The sequence below is a fragment of the Sprattus sprattus genome, assembly GCF_963457725.1.
Source record: "Sprattus sprattus genome assembly, chromosome: 3".
Taxonomy (NCBI): domain Eukaryota; kingdom Metazoa; phylum Chordata; class Actinopteri; order Clupeiformes; family Clupeidae; genus Sprattus; species Sprattus sprattus.
Window position 1 is genome coordinate 39,218,168 of NC_137922.1, and position 22,942 is coordinate 39,241,109.

General features: G+C 44.5%; 1 protein-coding gene across 1 annotated transcript; it reads right to left on the reverse strand.

Moving 5' to 3' along the window:
- Positions 1-1,490: 1,490 nt before the first annotated feature.
- On the reverse strand, positions 1,491-21,491 carry baiap2l1a (BAR/IMD domain containing adaptor protein 2 like 1a; the record flags this gene model as incomplete). Its single annotated transcript, XM_080836024.1, has 14 exons — positions 21,377-21,491; positions 20,173-20,248; positions 19,990-20,076; positions 14,052-14,113; positions 13,079-13,150; positions 12,661-12,795; positions 9,144-9,296; positions 8,888-9,043; positions 8,173-8,293; positions 7,410-7,656; positions 5,229-5,288; positions 4,769-4,919; positions 1,675-1,712; positions 1,491-1,563 (listed from the first exon to the last, which is right to left on the reverse strand). The coding sequence occupies exons 1-14, from the start codon at positions 21,425-21,427 to the stop codon at positions 1,491-1,493; spliced, it is 1,482 nt and encodes a 493-aa protein (XP_080692150.1). The 5' UTR covers positions 21,428-21,491.
- Between the last annotated feature and the right edge of the window lie 1,451 nt (positions 21,492-22,942).

Consider the following 22,942-nt stretch of genomic DNA (forward strand, 5'->3'; position numbering starts at 1 on the left):
CTCTGTGTTAACTTGTCCAGGTTTGTCACTAAACTAAGTACCTCCTCAAACCTCACATAAGTAGGCTATTACATGGCATGTGGTATAATGCACAGTAGCTTATAGTTTAAAATGTGGTATAATGCACAGTTGTTTATAGTTTATAATGTGGTATAACGCAGAGTAGCTTATAGTTTAAAATGTGGTACAATGATGGAAGGAAGAACAACTGAGACATGAGCCATGAGTATACCTTTATTTTAAACAAAGTCTCCTTGTACATTCAAAATATGGTTCTTTGTTGAAAAACAAGGTCTCATTCTGTCTCAGGATGTGCATATGGATGTTCAAAAGGATACTTAAAAATAACTGGAGAAAATACCAAAAGTTCTCTATGGTGCGGTGTTACTGAAAACATAAAAAAGTGAATACTGCAACAGGCGAGCAAAAGAACAAGAAATGTGGTAAAGAAAGCCATTTCCCAGACATTTTCAAAACAAATGTGTCAATAACTTTCAGGCGATATGCACGGTGTCACAAGTTTAAAGGGGTGGGATTCAACAGTAAGTCACTGAGGTCAGAATGCACATCAGTTTTCAAGAATGGATGAGGACAGAGCCAAGTCAGTTGCACTCAAGGGCACTACAGGTAGGTGGATCACTTCACGATAGGCATTTATTGCTTTGTTCCAACTAGGAAAAAAACATCTTTGTAATATATGGGTCTCTAACCAGAGCTGATCCATACAAGGGATCACTATCAACATCTAGAGCAAAGACAAATATGTAGGTATAGGCATTTTAAGTAGCCTACACAGTGTGCACCCACACAAAGGGGAAGGTACAAACACACACAAACACTAAAGTGCCAAAATGGTAACTATTGGCAAAAAACAATCCACATTCCAAACAGGAAACAATCATTCAGCATTCAATGGAAAAAAATTAAAAAGTTAAGTCATCTTAGGCATTCAGGGGTGGGGGCACCATATTATTTAAAAACACAACAGCAGTACTTGCTCTTTATCTTCAAATAAAAATGCACTTGTATTTAAAAGGAAAGCTGTTGCCAGGACACTGACAATATTCACACTAATTCTGCTTCAAAATAGAGATCTATAGATTATTAAATTATATCTAAAATATATATATAAATAGCCCCATCCCTCAGTGGACATGGTAATGGCACAAAACAGTTGAAATAATCTTGTGGGATGGTTCCAACCATGCAATTCTACCACAAACTCTATCCAGGAGGCCAAGTGGTCATGGCAGCTTCAGGCGGCCCCTGTGCCTGATCTGAATCCACCAATTTTAGAGCAACCCCCCCCCCCAAACTTCCCCAACACCTTTCTGTAAAGCACATGAGTATAACCAGAATGCAACAGAGTTAGTATAGGGTGATGTTGTTGTGTTCAGGCGATCAGCTGGAGGGGAGAGGGACGTTGGGGAGTGGCACCCCGGACCAGCCCAGGTGAGGCAGGCCGGGACACGACGAGCGCTCGCGGGGCGCTAGACGTGGGGCGCCGATCTGTCGTTGGTGACTGTGGGTCGTAGTTTAATAGTAGCAAAGGGGTTCCCTCCACTATAAGAAGCACATGACAGATTTATGACTAAAGTGGCTATCTCAACTACAAAAGGAGTCTGTAAATGATCTGAGAACAGTAGAGGAAATGAATCATCTTAGGTTACTCACCCCAGGAAAGGCGGCTTGGAGATTCCATTTGAGACAACCTGTTCAAACACAAAAAAAGAAAAGATGCAGGTATTGGAATGGGGAGCGTATTGGCGGGTTTTTTTCACGTGCATCTCATCTCCATTTCCCTAATGTCGGATGGACTGGTTCAATCAGGATGTCAACAAATCATTCTGAAAAACTGCAGCTCAGAACTGAGGGCGAACAGTATGTACAATGACCTCATCGCACATGTCAGGAATCCTGATCATCTGGAAATGCCGGCACACTCCATCTCTGCACTGACAATCTAATCACACAACTCTCGACTGTGTTGCAAAAGTGCCGTTGAAAAACTAGATATTATCTCCCCCCAAAATAAGTGAGCTCACAGTCAAGATATGAGTAAACATCCGTTATTAGGATCTATGAAAGTCAAGATAAAAATGACATTCTGATGATTGATTGCCTCTTAAAATGTTTTGGATTGTTTCATTTCTTTCCACCAACAGTATTTAACACCATTACTCTGTACTCTCAGGAGACAAAAGGACAAACAGGACAGTTTTACATAACCAGAGCACCACTGCATGAGCTGAAACTCGGCAAACAGCGACAGTTTCTCCTCTCACAGCCCTGCCCCCCCTACAGACCACCAGCAGAGGGCAGGCTGGTGTCAAAAAGGGCTGCTGACGGGGCCCGTGGGTCTCCGGGGGCCCTTGGCCCAAACCTACCTACCTGAGACTCTCCAGCACCCGATATGGAGCGGGGTCACCTCGCTCTGCAGTCATGTGATCAAGATAGCAGGTGTGTGTGCTTGTGTGTGTGTGTGTGTGTGTGTGTGTGTAAGGTTCTGGCTGCTGATAGGCGTTGCTGTGTGCGGATGGCTGCGTCTTGCTGGAAAGCCTGAGACAGCAGTCTGTGGCAGGGTGCAGAGGGAGCAGAGCCAGGGTCTCTCCAGGCTCAGAGGGAAGCTGACGCAGGGCTCAGCTAATTGATGCAGTGGACGTGCCGAGCTCCGCTTTAGCTCACCGCGCCGCCCCCTCTGTGACTCGGCATCTCTCTCTCTCTATCTCTCACTCCTTGCATCTACTTCATTCTCTCTCTGTTAACCTCTCAGTCATCTATCGTTTTATCCTTTCATCTGTCTCTTTATGTCCTTCTATCTGATTTTCTTCTTCTCTGTCTGCCTTTCACTTTTCCACTCTCTCAGACACTCAAGGACTTTTCTTGTTTATCTGATTTTCACTACTCCTCACTATCGCTATTTTTTCTGTTTTCTTTCAACCTCTCTCTCTTTCTCTCTCTCTCTCTCTCAGTGAAGCCACAGAACCAGGCTGGGAGCATTTTTGAAATGTCTCTTTATTTTTTTGAGATGACAGCAGTGCTGCACATTCCCTCCCTGTTCTTCTTGGCCCACGCTTGGAAGAAAAGGGAGGAGGTTACGTTAATGCAAGTCACCCTGCAGCCTTTCCCCTTATACATGCCTCTGCTAAAAGCCTCCACACCACCAGCATATAGTCCCCATTGGTATTCACAGTGTATTCATGGTCTGGTCCATTCGTAAGCCTCAGGTGGAGACAAAGGGAGGGAGAGAGGGGGGTGGGAAGGGGCGAGAGATGGGACTGTTCAGCGAGTCTCTTCAGAGGGGTCGCCTGACTGGCCAGCGCTCCGTAGCCCAGTCTCAGGTTTGTCCCCCCGGGGGAAACCAGATCCAGAGAGAGACTGGGATTGGATGAGATGTTACCGCATGGCTGAGCCTGGTTGTGAAGTGACAGTGCGGGTAAAGAGGCGTCCTCTGTACTCAGCAACTGTGATTTCTTTTGAGAAGTCAGTGGAGGATTTATGAAGAAAAAACAGACTAGGGAGAGACTGTTGTCAACTTCTAACACTTCCTGTGACTGATTTCCCCCACTGCTCAGAACATGAGCACTGTTCCTGTAGACGAACGGAGTGTAGCACAGTAATGTGCATGAAGCAGGTCCAAGCAATAACTTTCGTGAGTAAGTTACTTGATTAACATCAGTGTTACACAAGTTAAGTGACCACTGGGACATCGACATCCGCCTTGAAATGCTTCAGAAAGTCTAAGGCAATGAAGCAATGAACTAGACTAGGTGTGTTGAGTGGCATTCGCGTTTCAAGATGAGCAAAACATCACTGGAGGACGACAGCACGCCATCCACAAGCACAACTCCCGAAAATGTTCAAGAAATTGAATTAATTGTGCATCAGGATTCTCACATAACCATCTAGGACATCGCTGACCTTATTTATACTTCAGACTTATTTAACTCTTATCAAGTCATTTAGAATTGTTGTAATCGAGTTGTCATGCAATAGCCCAGACTACTGTTCCAAAACATATGTTTTTGATTTCTGTGGAAATCTAGCATCTAATTTGTGTTGAATAATCATGTTGCCTTCATTATGTTCTTCATTAGTTCCGTGCTGTGGGTTTCTGTAATTTGAGTCCTAATTGTTTTCCTTGTTTCATGTTTGTTAGTTGTTAATATTAATTAGACCTACACAGCTTTCTCAGATTAAAAGGATATGAGTGTTGACATTTTAATTAGCCTCACCTCATAGTGACTCACAATTGGTTTTGCTTAGTTGTCATTGATTAAATGCTGCTATACCAAAGTTTGCCTTTGTTGTTGTTAAAGCTGGGATAGTCAGGATGTAGCACTTCATTGTGCTTACAAATTGGTACATTTCCGGAATGGCCTGAAAATATTTTGTGATAATTTTGAAAGGAGGCCTTTATATTTGGCCCTGGTTGACTTCCAGGGAATGTTTCAAGCATGGCAGGAGCACTGGGAGCAGTGTATGGCTGCCCAAAGCGACTACCTTAAAGGGGATGGCAGCCAAATTTAAACCAGGAGAGTTTTTTTATTATTTTTATAAGCGCAGTCCTCAAATTTTCACACTGACAATCAAATATTTCATACTGGCTAGCCATCTCTGCTCATCACTTTATTTGATCCTCAGTGAGGAATATGAGAGACAAAGCAGAATGGGTATTCCATTCCTTAACCCCTCATCCCCCAACCACCAACCTAATCCCCCACTCCAACACTACTTTAAGGGATAAATCCCAGCAGCTGGTACTGACCGGGCTCTCTGGAGAGGGACTGAAGGTCTTGATGGGGCTGTCCAGTGACGTGTCGCTGTAGTCGGCTGGTGGCAGCAGCACGGGGGCCTCGTCCTCCTCTTCGTCAGGCTGCTCATGGAGATCATCTCCACCAAACACCGGTGTGTCCATCCTGAGGGTGCCCCAATAAGGCCCAAAAAGAGAGACCGCTCAGTGACTAAGAAAGAGTTATATCAAGACATGATTAAATATCTTCTCCAGCATGTGATAATGAGCTCTCTGAATACAAATTACTTTTCAACTGGATTTGGCAGGGGACACATGTGTAGGTGCGTCACAGGCTTAACCAGGAAAATTGAAAAAAAAAACATTGTCTGATGTCTGAGGTCAGAAACAATAGGCTCTGTATGAGCAGAGATGGCTTGTTTCCATTCTCTTGTCTCCAAGTCTACACTGCTGCACTAATGCAGGAAGGGCTTACCTGTTTGTCCCCATTGGCTCGCTGAAGGGCCGGCAGTAAGATGACGGGAACCATCCACGTCTGTGGCAAAACAAATAAATAAACAGAGAGCAATTAAATTCTATTCCGTCTATAATAAAAGCTTTTATGTATGTGTGTGTGTGTGTGTGTGTGTGTGTGTGTGTTTGAGACTCGCTAACCAAGACGCTTAGTGTTAAGAGGAAATGACTGGGTGCCTGAGAGGAACACGAGTGTCAGCGACTGCATTAGCGGCAAGAGCGGGAGAAATCACGGTGGCTGCGCACCTCTCAGTTGTACTGCTGGAAACCATTAGGTAAAAGTCATCTCTGTCAAGATACGGTTGCTAAGAAACTGCCTTAGGAAGCAACTGCTATTTATTTCCATGCAAAAGTGAGCCTTGAAATAGTTAATAATTGCTGGTTGTCAAGCAGTTGGATGAAATAAAAAATCTATTATATTGACTGACCACTACGGAGGGTATAAAGGAATTTCTGTGTTCCCTTGTAATAATTTTGCATTACCACACAATATTTTTGCATTCCCTCACCATAAATGTGCCATTACCTCTCAATAGTCAAGATAATGCAAACATATTGTGAGGGAATTTAAAAGTATTGCGAGGGATTGCAGGGGGATTGCAGCTCACCAAATCAAACAAACAAAAAAAACACCACCATGACCCTTGGGGAGCTTAGCAGATCTCCGAAGTGGCAATTAAGGAAATCTGGTCAAACTAATGGGCTCCCTTTATAAATGCTTGACTTGAAATGGTACTTCCTTTTTTTTCTCATTGTGTGGGTGGTATGGGTGGGAGGGATTTGTTTAACTGATAAAAATGAGAAAAATAATTCAAGACATTGTACTTTAATGCCTCCTGTATTGTACTAACTTTCTTGAATAAAAAATATGAAATGGTACTTCCTTGTACACACTGACGCTTCATGAACATGAAGGAGGGGTGCGAGAGGGGAAGGGACTGGTGTGGAAAGAAACTAGGAGAACAGCCCCTTATTGTTATCTGAACTTGTGGACCATATCACTTGGCTCTTTGAACTCAGCCATAACGTGGTGCAATAGCGCTTTGGAATGTATTAAAAACTCATTAGCTAGCCAGACACCCACCCGTGATGCCATGGGAACGCACCTACACGTTATAGCATTGATGAGGACGTTAACTTTCGTGACAGCCGTGCCTGTGCGCTTGTGGTCCTAAGACCCGAAATGAACGATCATCTACTTTGACCTTCCATAAGCAGAGCTGCAAGCGTGTCTCGTCTGGCATGTCAGGCATTCTCAGAGAAGCAAATCAGCGGTGAAAAAAAATTAACAAAGGCCAAGAACAAGTATTTCCACTCTGGGCTGGGCAACGGTTACAAAATGCATATCAGCGGCAGGGGAGTGTGACTGGGTGTGTGTGTGTGTGTGTGTGTGTGTGTGTGTGTTTGTGTGTGACTGGGTGTGTGTGTGTGTGTGTGTGTGTGACTGTGTGTGTGTGTGTGTGTGTGTGTGTGTGTGTGTGTGTGTGTGACTGTGTGTGTGTGTGTGTGACTGTGTGTGTGTGTGTGTGACTGTGTGTGTGTGTGTGTGTGTGTGTGTGTGTGTGTGTGTGTGTGTGCGTGTGTGTGTGTGTGTGACGACTACATAACTGAAGGAATGTGTTGCCAGTCTTTGGTCTCTAGCAACCATATCAGTGAAGCTATGTAAACGCTTAGAATGATTCTTGGACACAATGTGTGTGAAACCTGTTTGATTTCTTCAGTCATGCATGAGACCAGGCACGGAATAAAACACAATTGCAAATCAGGGCCCCGCCTGACGTGAACAGTGCTTCAAAACACGCCATTCCAAGGAGACATTACTGTGCTCTACTTCGTTCTTGTGACTGCTCTATTGTACATTTACTTTATAAATCAGATTGAAACATATGACATAGCTGGACTAGATGAAACATATGACATAGCTGGACTAGATATGTGCCCTCATAGAGTAAAATCACAGTGTATTTCATTATTGTCTAAATAATCCCCATCCCTCATCGACATCTACTGCAGAAACACTCAGCTGCTTTCAAAAGATAATGGAAGCTGTGCACACAGCCAGTGTCAAAGATGCTGGTACTAATCAGACTGACTTCCCCAACACCACCTCAACTCCCCATCCCAGGCCATCGTCAATACTCACTGTCCGGTCTTCTCCAGCTCTCCGTACAGCCAGCCGTCCTTCTCCTCCTGGATGAGCAGGGTGATGAAGTCTCCGTCGTCGAAGCTGAGCAGCGTGTCGTTGTTGCCGGCCGTGTGGGGGAAGATGGTCAGCACGCGCGGCTTACGCATCAGGTTCATGTCGCTGGACACCGAGGTCGACCGCGACAGGCCACTACTGCCGAGACTGTCCTGGTCTGTGGACTCTAGAGACGAGAGATGGGTAGGAGCTACAGGAGGGTAGGCTATTATGATCACACACATGAACACAGTGACTAGGAAAAACATCCAGTAGATATGTCAGTTACCTCAGCAGTGCTGACAACATTGTACAACTACTTTTCATACGGCTGGTTTGAAAACAAACAAAAACATGCCTCGATGTACAAATACGGTGTCACTGAAATTAAACAGTCTATGTTATGTGAACTTTTTTAAACTCTTGGCATGTGAGCTTGAGGAACTTCAATGAACCCTGTGACGATGGCTTGCCATCCCTAAATGCAATTTCCAAGCCTCACAACCCCCCTTCCCACACAAACTGAGAATGCATTAGAACTGGATGACTCAAAATCAATGGGATAGCTTCATTACCTACTCCAGTTCTTACCCTCCTGTCTCTGTAAAGGTCAGTGCCCATGTCATAATTGAAACATGCAGGGGATGAAAAAAGCAGCAGGGAAGGGAGACAGATCTTGTGTTATCAGCAGCAGCTAAACTCAGGGAGCGGTGCCGGTGGTCAGTACCTGAGTTGAGGTCAACAGAGATGGGGCTTCTGGGGATGTCCTGGGTGAACATGTTAGCCAGTGGACTGATCTGGGCTTTCAGGGCGGGGGCAGGTGGTGGCCCCACCGTTTCTGAATTGGTCTGAAAATCAAAATAACATGAATGAGACTAGGACAGTATAATGGAAAAGATACCGATCACAAAATACAGGCTTCCGGTTTCTCCCTTCATTGACCATTGGCCCTGCTGGCAAACCTGTTAGATAAAGGCTCTGCCATCGACTGAAATATCAAAGTTCCTTTGGCCCATGACCAGGGCAAAGAGTGAATAAGCATTATGTTGCCATACAGTCTTTCATGTTTATCAAGATAACAGCCGTCTTATCAGCTGAGGATGCTCACATTCCAATCTAATAAAAACTCTCTGCCGGACAACGTGTGGTGATTAAGTAAGGTTTCATCTTCTATCTGATCCCACTCTTGGTATTGGCGATAAGAGCTCCTTAAATTCCTTAGCTTCTGAATTTTGTCATTTCATCCTATCAAATGAATGCTCAACATACCACAGATCTCAGTTCGTCACCTTGAGCATTACTTTACAAACTATGACAAATTAAACCTATCCCAGCAGATAAGATAAGATAACCAACTCATGACAAAGATCAGTCAATCTCTGTGAGGTGCAGTGGAGTGGAGTCAGTGGAGGTTCAGCTGGCTCCTGGTGGAGAGGACTCACCCTCGCTAGACGCTCCATGAGGGGTGAAGCATCTGGGGTCATGGACACAGGGGTGCGTAGACCCTCGATCATGGTCATCACTGTGTCTGGCACCTTGGTGGCGTCACTGCATTTGTCTTGCCAGATGGGAAGCTTTTCTTCCAACATTCCTTTGGCCTGTGCCGAGAAGACATGGTAAATATATAGCAGACACAGAGGCAATTCAGCCTGCTTTACAGAAATAAGATATAGTAATGTTGATGATTGGCTGCATCACCTTGCCGTGGAATGTGGACATATGATGGGCAAAGGTACAATGCTTGTCCACCAAGAAGCAGAATCTTCTCTTCTCCTCCAGCAGTGCCTCTTGGCAACCTTCGGCAATGTGCTTCTGCATCTCCATCTGACGGGAGGAGAGGGTCTGTATGCACTGCAGGATAGAGGGGAGAGATCACATCAGCTCAGCTCCGCGTAGCATAGCACAGTGAGGTGCACAGGACTGCTTATCATTCCCAAACACACAGCACTCACAGCAAGGAGAGGCGCACACACACAATCTCTATAGGCAATTTACCCCACAGGCAATACCTCGCTCTCACTCTCTCACACACACACACACACACACACACACACACACACACACACACACACGCAAACGTGGTTCTACAGATGACATTTTTTAACTATATGTTCTCTTTAGCTGGTTATTTTTTACTAACTACACTTCTATCAGTATATGAGAGTTAATTTAAAGAGGCGATTTTAAGAGACATGATAAATCATATAGTTGCACCATCACGCGCGCTGCTTCAAAGTCCATAGTTCATACCATCAGTGAAAAAAAGCAGTTCTAGCTTTCAATCAGAATAGGCTCTTTGCTCTTCTATGGAAACCATTTCCCCCATTTTCTCTGACAAGAGTTGTCATAGCGACAGGGAGAATGGTCCATCTCCCTGGTGTAGGTTTCGGTCTGTTGTCACAACCCTTCCCTTTAATGTCTGGCTCATCTTCCACTCCCTGTGCCCCGTCTCTGGCGACAAAGCTGTGTGTTTCTTTCTGAACAAGTGCCTATTGTGCTTCCTTTTCTTGCCATGTCGCTTCTGCTGGTGAAACATATCAACCCCAGGTAAAGACAGGAAGCTATGTTAACGAGACGCCAAACTGCTTCTCTCTGAGTGTGTGTGTGTGTATGTGAGGTTTTTTTTTTTAATTCATAAGTAATTCAAGTGGCTTCTGTCTGCACTGAGGGGAGGCTTAAAAGGGTGCAGCAGAGAAGGGGGGTGCACTTTAAATTTGGATGCCAGTCAATACTTGGGAGAGGAAGACACATAATTTGCCTCAGATCCCACATCCTCAGCTAAACGTGGTAAACATCGACCGGTCTGTTCAGGCGCTGTGCCGTGAAGGCATCAACAAAGATGAATGGCAAACACTCACACCTTCTATTGACCACCCGAACAAACAAAGAAAAACTGAAGTATAAAACTAGGTATAAAAAGCTGTGTAAAAAAGGCTATTCCATTGGTCAATAAACTAGTGTGGGGACAAAAACAAGGAAAACTAAAACATGACACGCTGCATGCCGGTGTTTAGGGTTGAGCCCAGTCTTCATATGTCGGGCGAAACCCATCTCTTGACTGCAGCGCCGCACTGATTTACAGCACAATAAGAGCCCGGTGCTTAATGCACGCGTGATAAAGGAGACGGAGAGCTGCCTTTGTGGAGGCTAATGGCTTGGAGGGCAACGAGTCAGGAATGACCTCACTCTGCTGGCCCACGCCCACGGCTCGGGACACACACTTTCATTTGTGGGCGTGAGGTCAAAGAGGAGCGGGGGAGGGTCACAACAAAGAAATTACCTCCCTCTGAAAAGGAGAGACCTATAGAAAAGGAGAAGCACCCACACTTAGAATCTGCCTGAGGCCGCAGGTGTGGCGCAGCAGGAGTTTTGTTTGGTTGTTTTCAGCCTTTGTACTCAAGGAGTATTTTCACCTTTGTTTTCTTAATGCAACAGATTGAACACTTACAGTACATTCAGAAAGTACTTCACAGGTTCACTTTTTCACATTTTGTCATGTTGCAGCCTTATGCTTAAATCATTATTGTTTTCCTCCTCCTCAATCTACAATTCACAAAGTTGTCCCTAAGCCACTCCTGTGTTGTCGTTGTTTGTGTGTGTGCTTAGGGTCATTGTCCCTTTGAAAGGTGAACTTAGTAACCTGTCTGAGGTCCATAGCCCTCTGGACCAGGCTCTCATTAAGAGATCTCTGTACTTTGTTCCATTCAGCTTTCCCTCAGCCCAGTCCCTGCCACTGAAAACAGCCCCACAGCAAGGTGCTGCTACCACCATGCCTCACTGCTGGGATGGTACCATGCAAGTGATGAGCTGGTTTTCACCAGATGTAATGCTTAGAATTGAGGCCAAACTGTTCAATTTTGGTTTCATTAGAACAGAAAATCTAGTTTCTCCCGTTCTAGAAGTCCTTTAGACCCTTTTTTTTTGCAAACTGAAATTGAGCCTTCCAGCGTGTCTTCCACTGAGGAGAGGGTTCCATCTGGCCACTCTGCCATAAAGAGTTTCATAGCAAAGGGGGTCTGAATACTTATGTCAATGTGATATTAGTAGATTGATGAGGGAGAAAATGAAGGCTGACACAAAACCAAATGTGAAAAACGTGAAAGGGTCTGAATACTTTCTGATTGCACTGCATGTGGCATTAATTGTGTTTGGAGCTATTCCAGTCAGCTAGAGTATAAAATGTAAGACATTTTATGCTTATACTCAGGGAAAATGAAGGCTCTTGTTATGCACTGTCTGGAGGCAAGGATCACAGGCACTCCACCCACACACTCAAATGTCCTGCCGTCTGAGCGGTCTACAACAAACAAACAATAACATCAAACGGCCACATACAGCAACACTGCAGAGGAAACTCAAATTCAACTGCAATTTAAACGGGCAGAGGGCAAAAAAATTATAATAAAGTTTGTGTTCTAATGGTAGCCTTCATAGATCTCAGTATTGTGGGGCAAAGCTTTTTTACTTTGCAGCCTATACCCATCAGTTTATATTTACATTACAGTTTATCATAACCTGACACTTAAAGAGAAACTTCAGGACTTTTTAACATGGGCCCTAGCTTTAGATCTTTTTCTGACCAAACTTTTACTAAGGACAATTATTGATCCTTATCAGGCGAGTATCGGCTGTACAATAAATCCCATGAGGCCAGCACGCCAATGTTAACCACTGGTTTTTCGCTCGTAAATGTTATTGTAAGTGTCTGACAACATGGAAAGGATGTAACCACATCTGTTTACCTCAATAACTGTAAAGAAACTACAGAAAATGACTGTTTGTACAGTCAGTGTTTGACCAGTCTCGTTTTACAGGTGTATCGTCATAGGAATCCTTTACATGTTGTCAGACCTTTATAAAGACATTTATGAGCCTTTCAGTGGCAAAAACAAGCGGTTTACTTTGACGTGCTGGTTTCCGTATAGGATTCCATTATATAGCCTTTTGCGGTTGCCGGTTTAAGCGTCCTAACTCAATGCTGGGGCCGATTTTCGATCATCAATTATACTTAGTCAAAGTCTTGACCCAAAAAGATCTAAAATAGGGCCCAGGTTGAAAAATCCTGAAATGTTCCTCTCACCTGATATAAACCACTATGTACATTATGTATAATATGTTTATCATTTTGCGGTGCTGCTCTGTCTATCTTAACCTCTGTATCACTGTGCATTATGTCCACTGTCCACTTGTTCAAACAGGTCCCCAGTTGCCTCACCTCATTCTCCTTGACCTCATACTTAGAGGAATGCTTCCCTTGGCTCTTCCTGCGGAGCTTCTTCAGGTCAGACTGCGAGCGGTCCAGAGAGTCCTGCTTGAGCTTGTGCTCTGACTGGTATCTTTTGAATGTGGCCTGGGGGGAACGGTGACACAATCGCTGCATCAGTGATAGAGTGGGAGCAAGATATGTGTGTGTTTGTGTTTGTGTATGTGTATGACATTACCCAAGCCCACACAGGTTTGGCTAGTCCAAGTTCAGAGAGTAAAAGTTCCATCTTATGTATTGTGGTCCACCAACTGCATGTGCTCATAGGCACGCTGCTTAAACAAGGGCAGTGGTGTATAGTTAACGCAAGACTTGGGCAGAACTTTTACCCTCCAGAACTGATACCTCCCTACCCAGCTCCAGCCCTTACATTCATATACTTGACATCCAGCTCAGTCTTCTTCTCCAGCTCAGCAATAATATCTCGGTGGAACCTCTTGAACTGGGGGGAGAAGGAGCAGAGAAATAAAGTGTCTTTAAGATGCGACAGAAGAGGTTTTCAAACACACTCAGGTGACTTGATGTAGAGCCGGGGAAGGTTTGCGTGTTGTGGATGATAACTGCTTTAGAATAGGAACTCTTATCAGTGGATCCACCTTATCGGGCGACCATGGCGAAACATTAACATTGTTTTTTTGTCTCTGTGCTCGAAAGCTATTTCAGCTTTTAGAGCCATGTTATAGCTTCAGCAAACACAGGTAGAAACAGACATATCGGGACGAACATGCGCACTGGGAAAAACAATCTAAAACGTGTATTTAAACAGGCTTGTAAAAGTAGAAGTAAATTACTGGAGAGCAAAAAGGGGAGATTGTTAGTCTGTGTGCGTGTGAGTGTGTGTTAGTCTGCACCAAACACTCCATCTGTGCACGGTTTTAATCTCCAGACTAATGGAGCTCTAATGGAGACTTCAGTCATCTCGCTGTGACATTCTATTAGTGCTGGACCGTCTCTCCCTCAGCAAGCGAGCGACTAGATCAGATAAACGGATAAAAGGGACGGACCGTGACAAAAAGGGAACGCTACGAGCACTGTTTGTACTCCACGCTTTTGAAAAACAGTGCTGCTAAAGCTGAACTGAGTGGTAGGTGTGTTCTAGCACTGTTAAGTCAATGTTGGAATGAGCCAGAGGTAGTGTCAGAAAGAGAGAGAGAGAGAGAGAGACAGAGAGAGAGAGAGAGAGAGAGAGAGAGAGAGAGAAAGAAAAGAGCGAGATAGTAAGGGAGCTGGCCTATTCAGATAAGTGGTTATACACAACCTCATGTAACTGTATGTAAAACTGTATGTAAAACTGTATGTAAAACTGTATGTAATTTCTCCACCATGTCATGCGACACACTCACCGTCTCCTCCAGCTCCAGCTGGACCTTCTTTTGTGACTCTGAAATCTCCATCAAAACAACACCTGTGGAGACACAATACATCATCATTATTATCATCATCATCATCATCTATCATCCAGGCTTTCATTTATTATCCTTCCCTTCTAAAATCCCCCACAGATTAATCATGGTTTCAGAGATAAAACCCAAATTATATCAATACACACAGACTACTGTAGTCCAAACATATTATTTCCAACATAGGAGGAAGGGCCCTCCGAAGATTCCACCTACTCCTGTGTGATATATATTCTCGAGTAGGCTAAGCATATTTACATTTCAAGTACCATATGGCAACTGATGCAGTGTCTCTGTTGTGTCCGCACTGGTTCCAAGAAATGATTGAAGTGTGCTCAGCATGACTCCAGATGTCTACAAGTATACTTTCAATATTGAAATTCAAATTCATTTTCTGAACACTAGCACTATCAGAACTTGTGAATATGCAGATTAATTTGGCAGGCTCATTTGTCGATGGCAAAGAACCTGCCTGTCAGTCAGTCACAACAGAAAGGCATCACTGTCAATAATGATATCTCCAGAGGCCCAGACAAAACACACAAGACCCAGACACACCATTCAAAGCCACTGTGAACATTGGGGGGGGGGGGGGGGGGGGGACACACAGTAAGAGAGGGATCTAGGCATTCCACATTATCACAGGGAACAATATACAAGTCTAGCCAGAATATTCTGGTGGTGTCGTCTCATACAAATGATGGGCCATTTGCCTGTGTAAAGCCTGACTGAACCATTAAATATGCAGCCTGAACCAGTTGCCTGGGAGAGCAAATGGAACAAAAATTCAGCTTAGCTTAGCTCACCACACGGATGTATTAGACACAATTAAGAAAGCACCTGTGTCAGTTTACAGCTGCCATTTAACAGTCCCGCCCCTGTTTTTTGCAGTTTATGGTCTCTCTGAAGGGTACTTGTGTAATGGTCACTGCCAAAAAGTAAACAAACAGAACGACGACAACAACAACCGATGCGTATGAAACAGTGGTGCGAAGGTGAGCTTTGCCGAGCAGAGCCCCACACGTGCTTATTACAACAACATCCCCCAACTAAAGGTCAGCAGAACGTGCTGGTAAATGCAGCCTTTGTATGCGGCACACGGGTGTGCATCGGCGCCGAGTGTTTTCACAGCTCTAGAAACAATCTGCCCGCGGACGGACCACCCCGACCCGACCCCCGCGGAAAGGTTACCGCTCAAGTCGCGAAAAGCTGAGAGAAACATAAACAAACTGTCCCATGTCTAGCTTCTCTGGGTGTGCTAGTACCACAAATAGTTGAAGTCTCTTTGTCTACCTACTCCCCTCAGATAATCACCACAGCATTGGTTTGACTTGATCCGGCCAAACTGGATTGATGCCAGTTTAAGACATTACTGGAAAACAGGGCGTGTTCAACCGACTGAGATTATCTGATGGGCATCTTCTTTAACACATGAAAGCCAGACTGTGAATAAAAAAACAGCTTCATCTTTGGCAGTGAAAGTGTTAACAGAACACATGTCAATCCATTTCAACTACGAGTGAAGGCAATTTGTGAAATGATTCAGAATGTACACCTAAAAGTGATCTGTTCAGACACACTTCTTCTGCCCTCAGTGATTCATCAGCTTGAGTTTCTGTGGCTGATTATCACTGACTGGCATATGGTCATCCATACATAACTGATACAATATTACCAAGTGCACATAGTCAATTGAGTAAAATATTACCTAATTCTGCCTCTGATTTGTGTGTGTTTGTGATTGAGTGTGTGTGTGTGTGTGTCTATGTGTGTGGGGGTGGGTGCGCGCACGCGTGCAGTGACTTATCAGAACATGGGCCATGTGTTTACCCAGGTGCTCACGTGGGCCTGTCAGTCAGAGTTATTGGAGAGGTTCTCACAGCTCGTCTCGCACCGACGCCAGACAGAGCCATCTATTCTCACCTCTCTCCCCTTCATCAAGCCTCTCACTGCCAGAATACTAGAGCGTGGGGTGGGGGGTGGGATGGGGGAGGGAGGAGGGTATTCACGCTGTATGCTTAGAGTCAACCTGTGGTGATGATTACACAGGTAGCTGTTTCTGTGGCAGATTATGTGCATATCTTGACGAGATGAAACCTGAAATGATTGATTGCTGGGGTGGGTGGGGGGCTGGAGAGAATCACTTGTGTAAGCATGGCATGGCACCAACCATGATCCACAGTCTTCAGACAGTCACCGACAGGAGACACGTACAAACGAGCTAACAGGAAACACACTCAGCACGTCCTCACCAGGTGTGCCTCCGCAATCGCAGCCAAATCTTTTGGCAGTTCCACCTTTTTTAAGGCACGGCTGGCTCCTTGGCAACGCTGATACTGGGCTTAGGCAAGAGTGCAGGGAGTGGCGCTTGCTGCAAGGTTGCTAGGGATGAATTATTGTGTTTTTTTCCTTCCCTTCCCTTTTCCTCCATCAACCCCCACCACTGCCGCCACCTCAGACTAACACTACACCGCTGTGACTCAGAAAGTGAGCTTTAAAGCAATGGTGACTCAAGCAGTCCTGGAACAAATACACACCCTTTGAAAGTTGGATTTTTTTCCCGGGGAAAATCCATGGTCTCTCATTTCTGGCTGGAGCAGCTGATGTTGAAGTGAAGGCACAGACCAAAGGCTTCCAGGGCTGTCTACTCTTTGAGCCTCGAGAGCACTTGACTTTAGAAAAAGAGTTGCACTGTTTGCTTTGGTGGAGGCCAAACTGTTTACTCTGGGGCCGCGTAAAGCCCACACACTGGCTACAATCATTCCGGTCACCCACTCAATCCTCACCCTGTCTTGGTCACACGCTCTCTCTCTCCCTCACACACACACATACACACACCATTAGCAGGTTATTACATAAGCAAAGTGAGAACCAAGTGCAATTACTGTGTTGCTTAAACACAGATGATGTGCTAGATGACATTTTAGATATGGGCTATTTCACTGCGGTCATATAGTGTCGACTCAAACCCATGTGACCCCTAGGTGACCTATGAGATAAGGGGTGCAGAGGCTGTCAGTCAAGTGGAAAAACTGTGGGACTCACAAGGAGTGGGAACTGCTCATGCGTAAACATGCCCTTGCAACATGGAGAAGGACTCATCTTTTCACATAACAAGGCTAGTCAGTCACTCCTTACAGAAGACCACTACATTTCAATTTCTTGACATTTTCAAAAAATTGGAATTAAACCTCGGGTTAGGAACCTTTGTAACTGTCTATGCCTTCCCAACTTAGAAAATAAATCACAGTCACTTCACTGACTCAGCCACTATCTCTGAGAAATCTGCTGAAGACAGAGTCCATGAATGGTGTGTAACAGTCGGTTTCAGGTGCATGCCTGTGATGCGGGCGTTGCTATCTGACCGGTAGAGGTACATAACAATGGAGCAGACTGGAGTTTGGTGGGTACTGGATAGCAGGACACGGTGGTGGCCTTGTTGACCACTACTGCTGTTCTTTGAGAGGAGGTGTGAGAGGTGAAGAGACACAGACAGACAGACATAGAGAGAGACAGAGAGAGAGAGAGAGAGAGAGAGAGAGAGAGAGAGAGAGAGAGAGAGAGAGAGAGAGAGAGAGAGAGACTAACAGTGTTGGGAGAAACAAAAAATCCTCTCGAGAACGTCTGACGTTACGGCTTGGGACCTTGATGAATAAGCCCAAACCACCGAACACACACACACACACACACACCCTAAGCATGCCTGTGGTCGAGCCTGTTCCAGTTAACAACATCAAACCACGGCAGCGAAACGACACTCCGGGAAGCAAAACACTCCGAGCGGCCCCGGCCATGTAACCTTTTCAGGGACAAGCGTTCCAAATAACCCAGGTCACCTGAGCAAGTCCCTGCTCCCACTCGGAGAACGATCTCCTTCCCAAGGGGCAGGGCCTCTCAGGGCCCAGGCCTGCCCCTCTGAGCTGGTGCTCCGCATAACTCTGCCAGCTTCTGAAAAGGTGGAAGGGCGGAGGGTCAAATGGAGCCCTTTGTTGGCTCACATTCCAACCTGGCTGCATTTCAATTTCATTCCTCTCCCCTGGGAGATGCCTAATATTTGATCGTGCACTACCACAATACCAAGAAAGACAAAAATATCACCGCTATAATAGTCTGCAATTTATTTTCTAAAAACAGTGGTGTTCTCACAGCAGCTGCACACAAACACACGGGGTAAAGCTTTGATATTATTGTTCTGCCTCACTGTACACCCGTGAGGGTGGCCTATAATAAGAGATGTATGCGCAACCAATCATGAACATTCTATGGCAGGAAGGAGTCGGGAAGTCTGGTTCTTTCTGCCATGCCTGCTCCTATGCGGCTAGCTGGACCAGTCCACCCATGTTCTTATCAGAGACAAGGGGTGCCACACGACAGGGGTTGACAACAGCAAAGCTCATTTTCTCATTACTTTGACATGAAGGGACCTTTCCCGACAGTCTGACAAACATGGACATGGCCCCGTACAATTGTGGGTTTGACTGCCGCTGGTGCCACATCAATGCTCAATAGGGGGAAATCCTTCAGCAAGCCCAAGGCATTCTGACAGGACAGAGGTGGGTAAAATGTTGGGCGCTTATCAGGCGTGTGCTGATCTTTTCCTATTTTATCATGAACTCATGGCCATTAGGTGATAAGCTTATTGATGTTTTCACACCGTCGCATGGGTACCAAGTCAAAGCTCAACAGTTATATGGACGTGAGTAGACACCGGGTGAGTCAGCACCTATTAAAATGCCATTTAGCATATGGTTGAGCTAACACATGCTTGCTCTGTGACGGCAATAGCTAGATCCTTTGATTAGACAGTTACGGCTGGTTGGGGGACTTCTTGGGGATCCAAATATACAGATCCGGCCCAAAACACACCCTACACGCTACAGAGGCATTCAGGAACATGTATGCCCAAGTCTCGTCATTCTAAAGCTTTCTCAGAGAGCTGGCAGACTGCACTAATGAGGATCCTTGTGGTGTGGCAGATGGAGCAGAGACGAGGACAGAGTCTCTCAGGATCTCTGTTTGCTCTCGTGTGTTTGCTGCCGCTCTTGGTGCTATGTGTGAGAGAGTTCACACCGTCTGACTGTCGTCTGAGAGCGAGCCCGGGCCACATAGCTGGAGCCACAGATGTGCGCCCGTGGCTGCGGAGGGGCTACGGCAGGCCAGCAAGGCCACAAAGCACTAGAAAGTTCTGGACTTCAAGAGGAATTTGAACATACAAACCATAGAGAGCCAGCAGAACTTCATAATTGTCTCAATAAATATTCTCTACACTACATGAGTTATGATGATGGTCTCACATGACAGGATCAGTCTAATGAGTCACATTAATATGTGCTGATCATTTTCCCCCATATTATAAAAAGCCTTACAGTAGAAGGCCTAAAATAGCCAGGGCTAAGGGGCTCCCTGTCAGCTCCCTGTCTGTGAATCAGCCACAGTAAAAGAGGTTAACGGCTGATGATAAATGAAGCAAAGCTTTGAGGTGAACCTCCAAATCCACCCTCCCCTCCCACACATGTGCATCCATCCATCTCTGTGCGGCACACACACACACACACACACACACACACACACACACACACACACACACACACACACACACACACACACACACACACACACACACACTCACACACACACACTCACACACACACACTTCTCTATGATCTTCCCTGAAATAATACATTGGAGGCTGAGTCACTGTCAACAGAATGAATTATCTGTCAAGCCACATACAAAGTGAACTAGTATGTTTTCTCTCAGGATACAATGATGATGGGCTAATCAGCTCTTTGTTTTCTTGGACACGCACGCCGTCATGACTCATTCTCCCTGGCACTGGCGACTGGCCACAGACTTCAGACCAGCCAGGCCAGACACTTACCCAGCTCTCTGGAAACCGGCGAGACAGCGGCGTTTTCTCCAATCTTGGAGACCGCATCGAAGTACGCCTTCCCAGCCAGGTTCATAGCTGTGACGAGAAGACAGAATGGCATTAGTATATGATGCACTGACTCTTCATACACAAATCTAATGCGATAATCTTCACAGCACAGTGGCACCGTACCTGTCACCGACTTCTCATAGCTCTTTCCCAAGTTGACCAGGTTCCGCAGTGCAGGGTTGAAGTTTTCCACAACATTCTGATGAAGAACAAAGTGAAAAATGACTTAAATACAACTAAACAAAAACATGATCAGACTGCTGGTCAGTCTCCTATCCCAAGGATCCACAGTGTTTGTGACAGGCCATAACTACTGGTGATGTTGGAAATAATTGTACTAGTTTTTTTTACTAGAAACTTGTTTTATGTGTCTGAATAGCTGAGGAAAACAGCACTGTTGAAAATGTATTCTGCCATTTTTTTTCACCCCTGCAAATAAGTGACATGCACTAAGTTATACTTCAGACAAAGTGACATCAGGCATTTTGATTGAAGATTATGCTTCTTAGGGCAATTTAGAAATAAAATCCTTTATCAAGTTGTAAACTTTTCAATTGATTTACTGGCGCTGGCAAAGTGAGAGGTTTGTTTATACAATCCATAACACTAAAAATAGCCCAGGAAGACTTTCAATCATTAACCTTTTAATTGAAGTAAGCAAGACCAAAGTCCTTGCGAAGAAGTTCGAGGGCTAATTCTCTAGAGGAATGCAGCTCCCGACAAGAAACGCCGGGTAGTTCCTCTTTCTATTCCCCAGGCACACCCTCAACAGAACAATGCATGGTCAGGTATGCAACTTTTACACCCCACTAAAACAGGTTCCTTCACTCCATCCCTGAAACCAGCTCTAGCTGGGGAAGATGGACTTACTGTGAAATGATTGAGGTCCCTGTCACTTTCAACTGTTTTTTTTTTCAAAGTGCAAAGTACAGGTAGCTCAGGCAGAGGCAAAGGTAGAAAGGTAAAGCTGATTTGCAAATGAAGTTTCCTCTAAGACAACGTTGTCTAAACACTCAGGACGTCAGCACAATATAGCCTAGCCAGTTGTTGTGCTCTAAAGAGACTGCCTTTGATCACTTTTTGTTATGATGTTTGCTATTAAAATATCCTATCCCGTTTCCGACAACAGACCGGTTACAGGTGCAAATGTGAGGTATACAAAGCAGCGTATTTAACACTATCCATGGCTTCGAGTTTCTGAACAGAATATATTTCATGTTTGTGTTGAGCAACTGATATTTTTCGCAAGCAAATACATGTAAAAAGGTCACTGTAGTATACGATTAACATGACACATTCGCCATCTGAACATGTCATAAATATTTACCTTGTATGTACTTTCAGTAAGCTTATTCACGTCCTCGGGGTCTCTCGACATATTGTTGGTTATTCCTCAAAGCCCACGGAGAGAAAGAGCAGTGGTTAACCACACAGAATGTAAATCCAATCCAACAGCCTCTCTTGCGCTGATAACCGGTCTCCTTTTACGTAGTTTGATCAGAAAACATTAAAGTCAAATATCTAAGGGACTAAGTGGATGAGAGTCAGCGCAACTGTGCGCCCATGGCGAAACCACACACTGCGACCTGTAGTCAAACTTCCCTGCGCCTGACTAGAAGGACATAGGAAAGGTGGGATTCATGACGTCATGACCACTGTTATGCACTTTCGATGATGATGTGCAAGGTGCCTGGGTGGGTCCAGTTTACTAAGTGCTGCTGTCAAAACTAACCTCCCAAAATCCATGGCAACAGTTTGTGTAGCATATTTACTCAGCTAATAGTACTTTACAAAGTTTTAGTTAAAAATAATTTTCTGACGAAGATGTTTAAATGGATAGCCTAGTCTATTTCAGTTATAATCCAAATTTTCTTTGAGACATTTTGCCTCTTTTTCTCACACACGCACATCGAGGACACAAAATAGATTCGATCAATCGGATTATCCTAAACGTAACTGTGAATACACTGATTAAGACTCTCAGTGTGACAATGATCCTTTCAACTCAAGATAATGCGTTAAAAAGATTTTCACCACAGCACTGATAGAGACTTTGTTGTATCATTTATTATTTCAATGAATGAGGCGTAACGTGGATGAAATTGAAGACTAAGCTACTGATCCACTCACTTTAATTTGTAATCATGCCCATGTTGTCGCCTAAGGAACTATTTACCATTAGACGAATAACCATGTTTGCATAAAATGTCTGACAATGTCTGGCATTATAAAAAAGCCATGGAAAATGTCCTTCAGAAGGACTGATAAAACAATTCTAACATTAAAACGTAATCAGTGGCTGACGACCTCTGGTGGCAAACAAGGGCATGTGAGAACGTCTTTTATCCTTTGGGTCGATTTGACTCCAGCAATTTAAACCTCATAACAATTATGCTAATATTTTTACCAAAGTTAATGTGCCAGGTACTTTATGTTTGTTTGTTGACTACCTAAATAGCACTTCATATAAAACAATACCCACCCCCCTTATACATCCAATAGCTAGGCGACTATGGAGAAATATGCAGATCTCCATAAAATCTCACTGATTGACCTGAAATTGGAAAGAGATATCCTTTTTCCTGGCTTCATATAGTTTCCAAGTACATATTGTTGTTATCTTTAACATTTGGAATGAGAAACAATTTCTGTTATCAAGAATAGTAACAATGTGTGTAAAATGTTGATATTTCTTATATATTTTATACAATTAAAACAGCCTGGGGTCAAATTGCCCCCCAAAGAACACCTATGTGTACAGTATGTGTACAGGAAATTGAAAACATATCATCATGTTAATTTTGTGTTTACCCAGTTGTCCCCATTAAATTAGGAAAAGACATTAAGTATGAAGCAAAAAGAATTATGTCAATCATTTATTTAGAAACGTTAA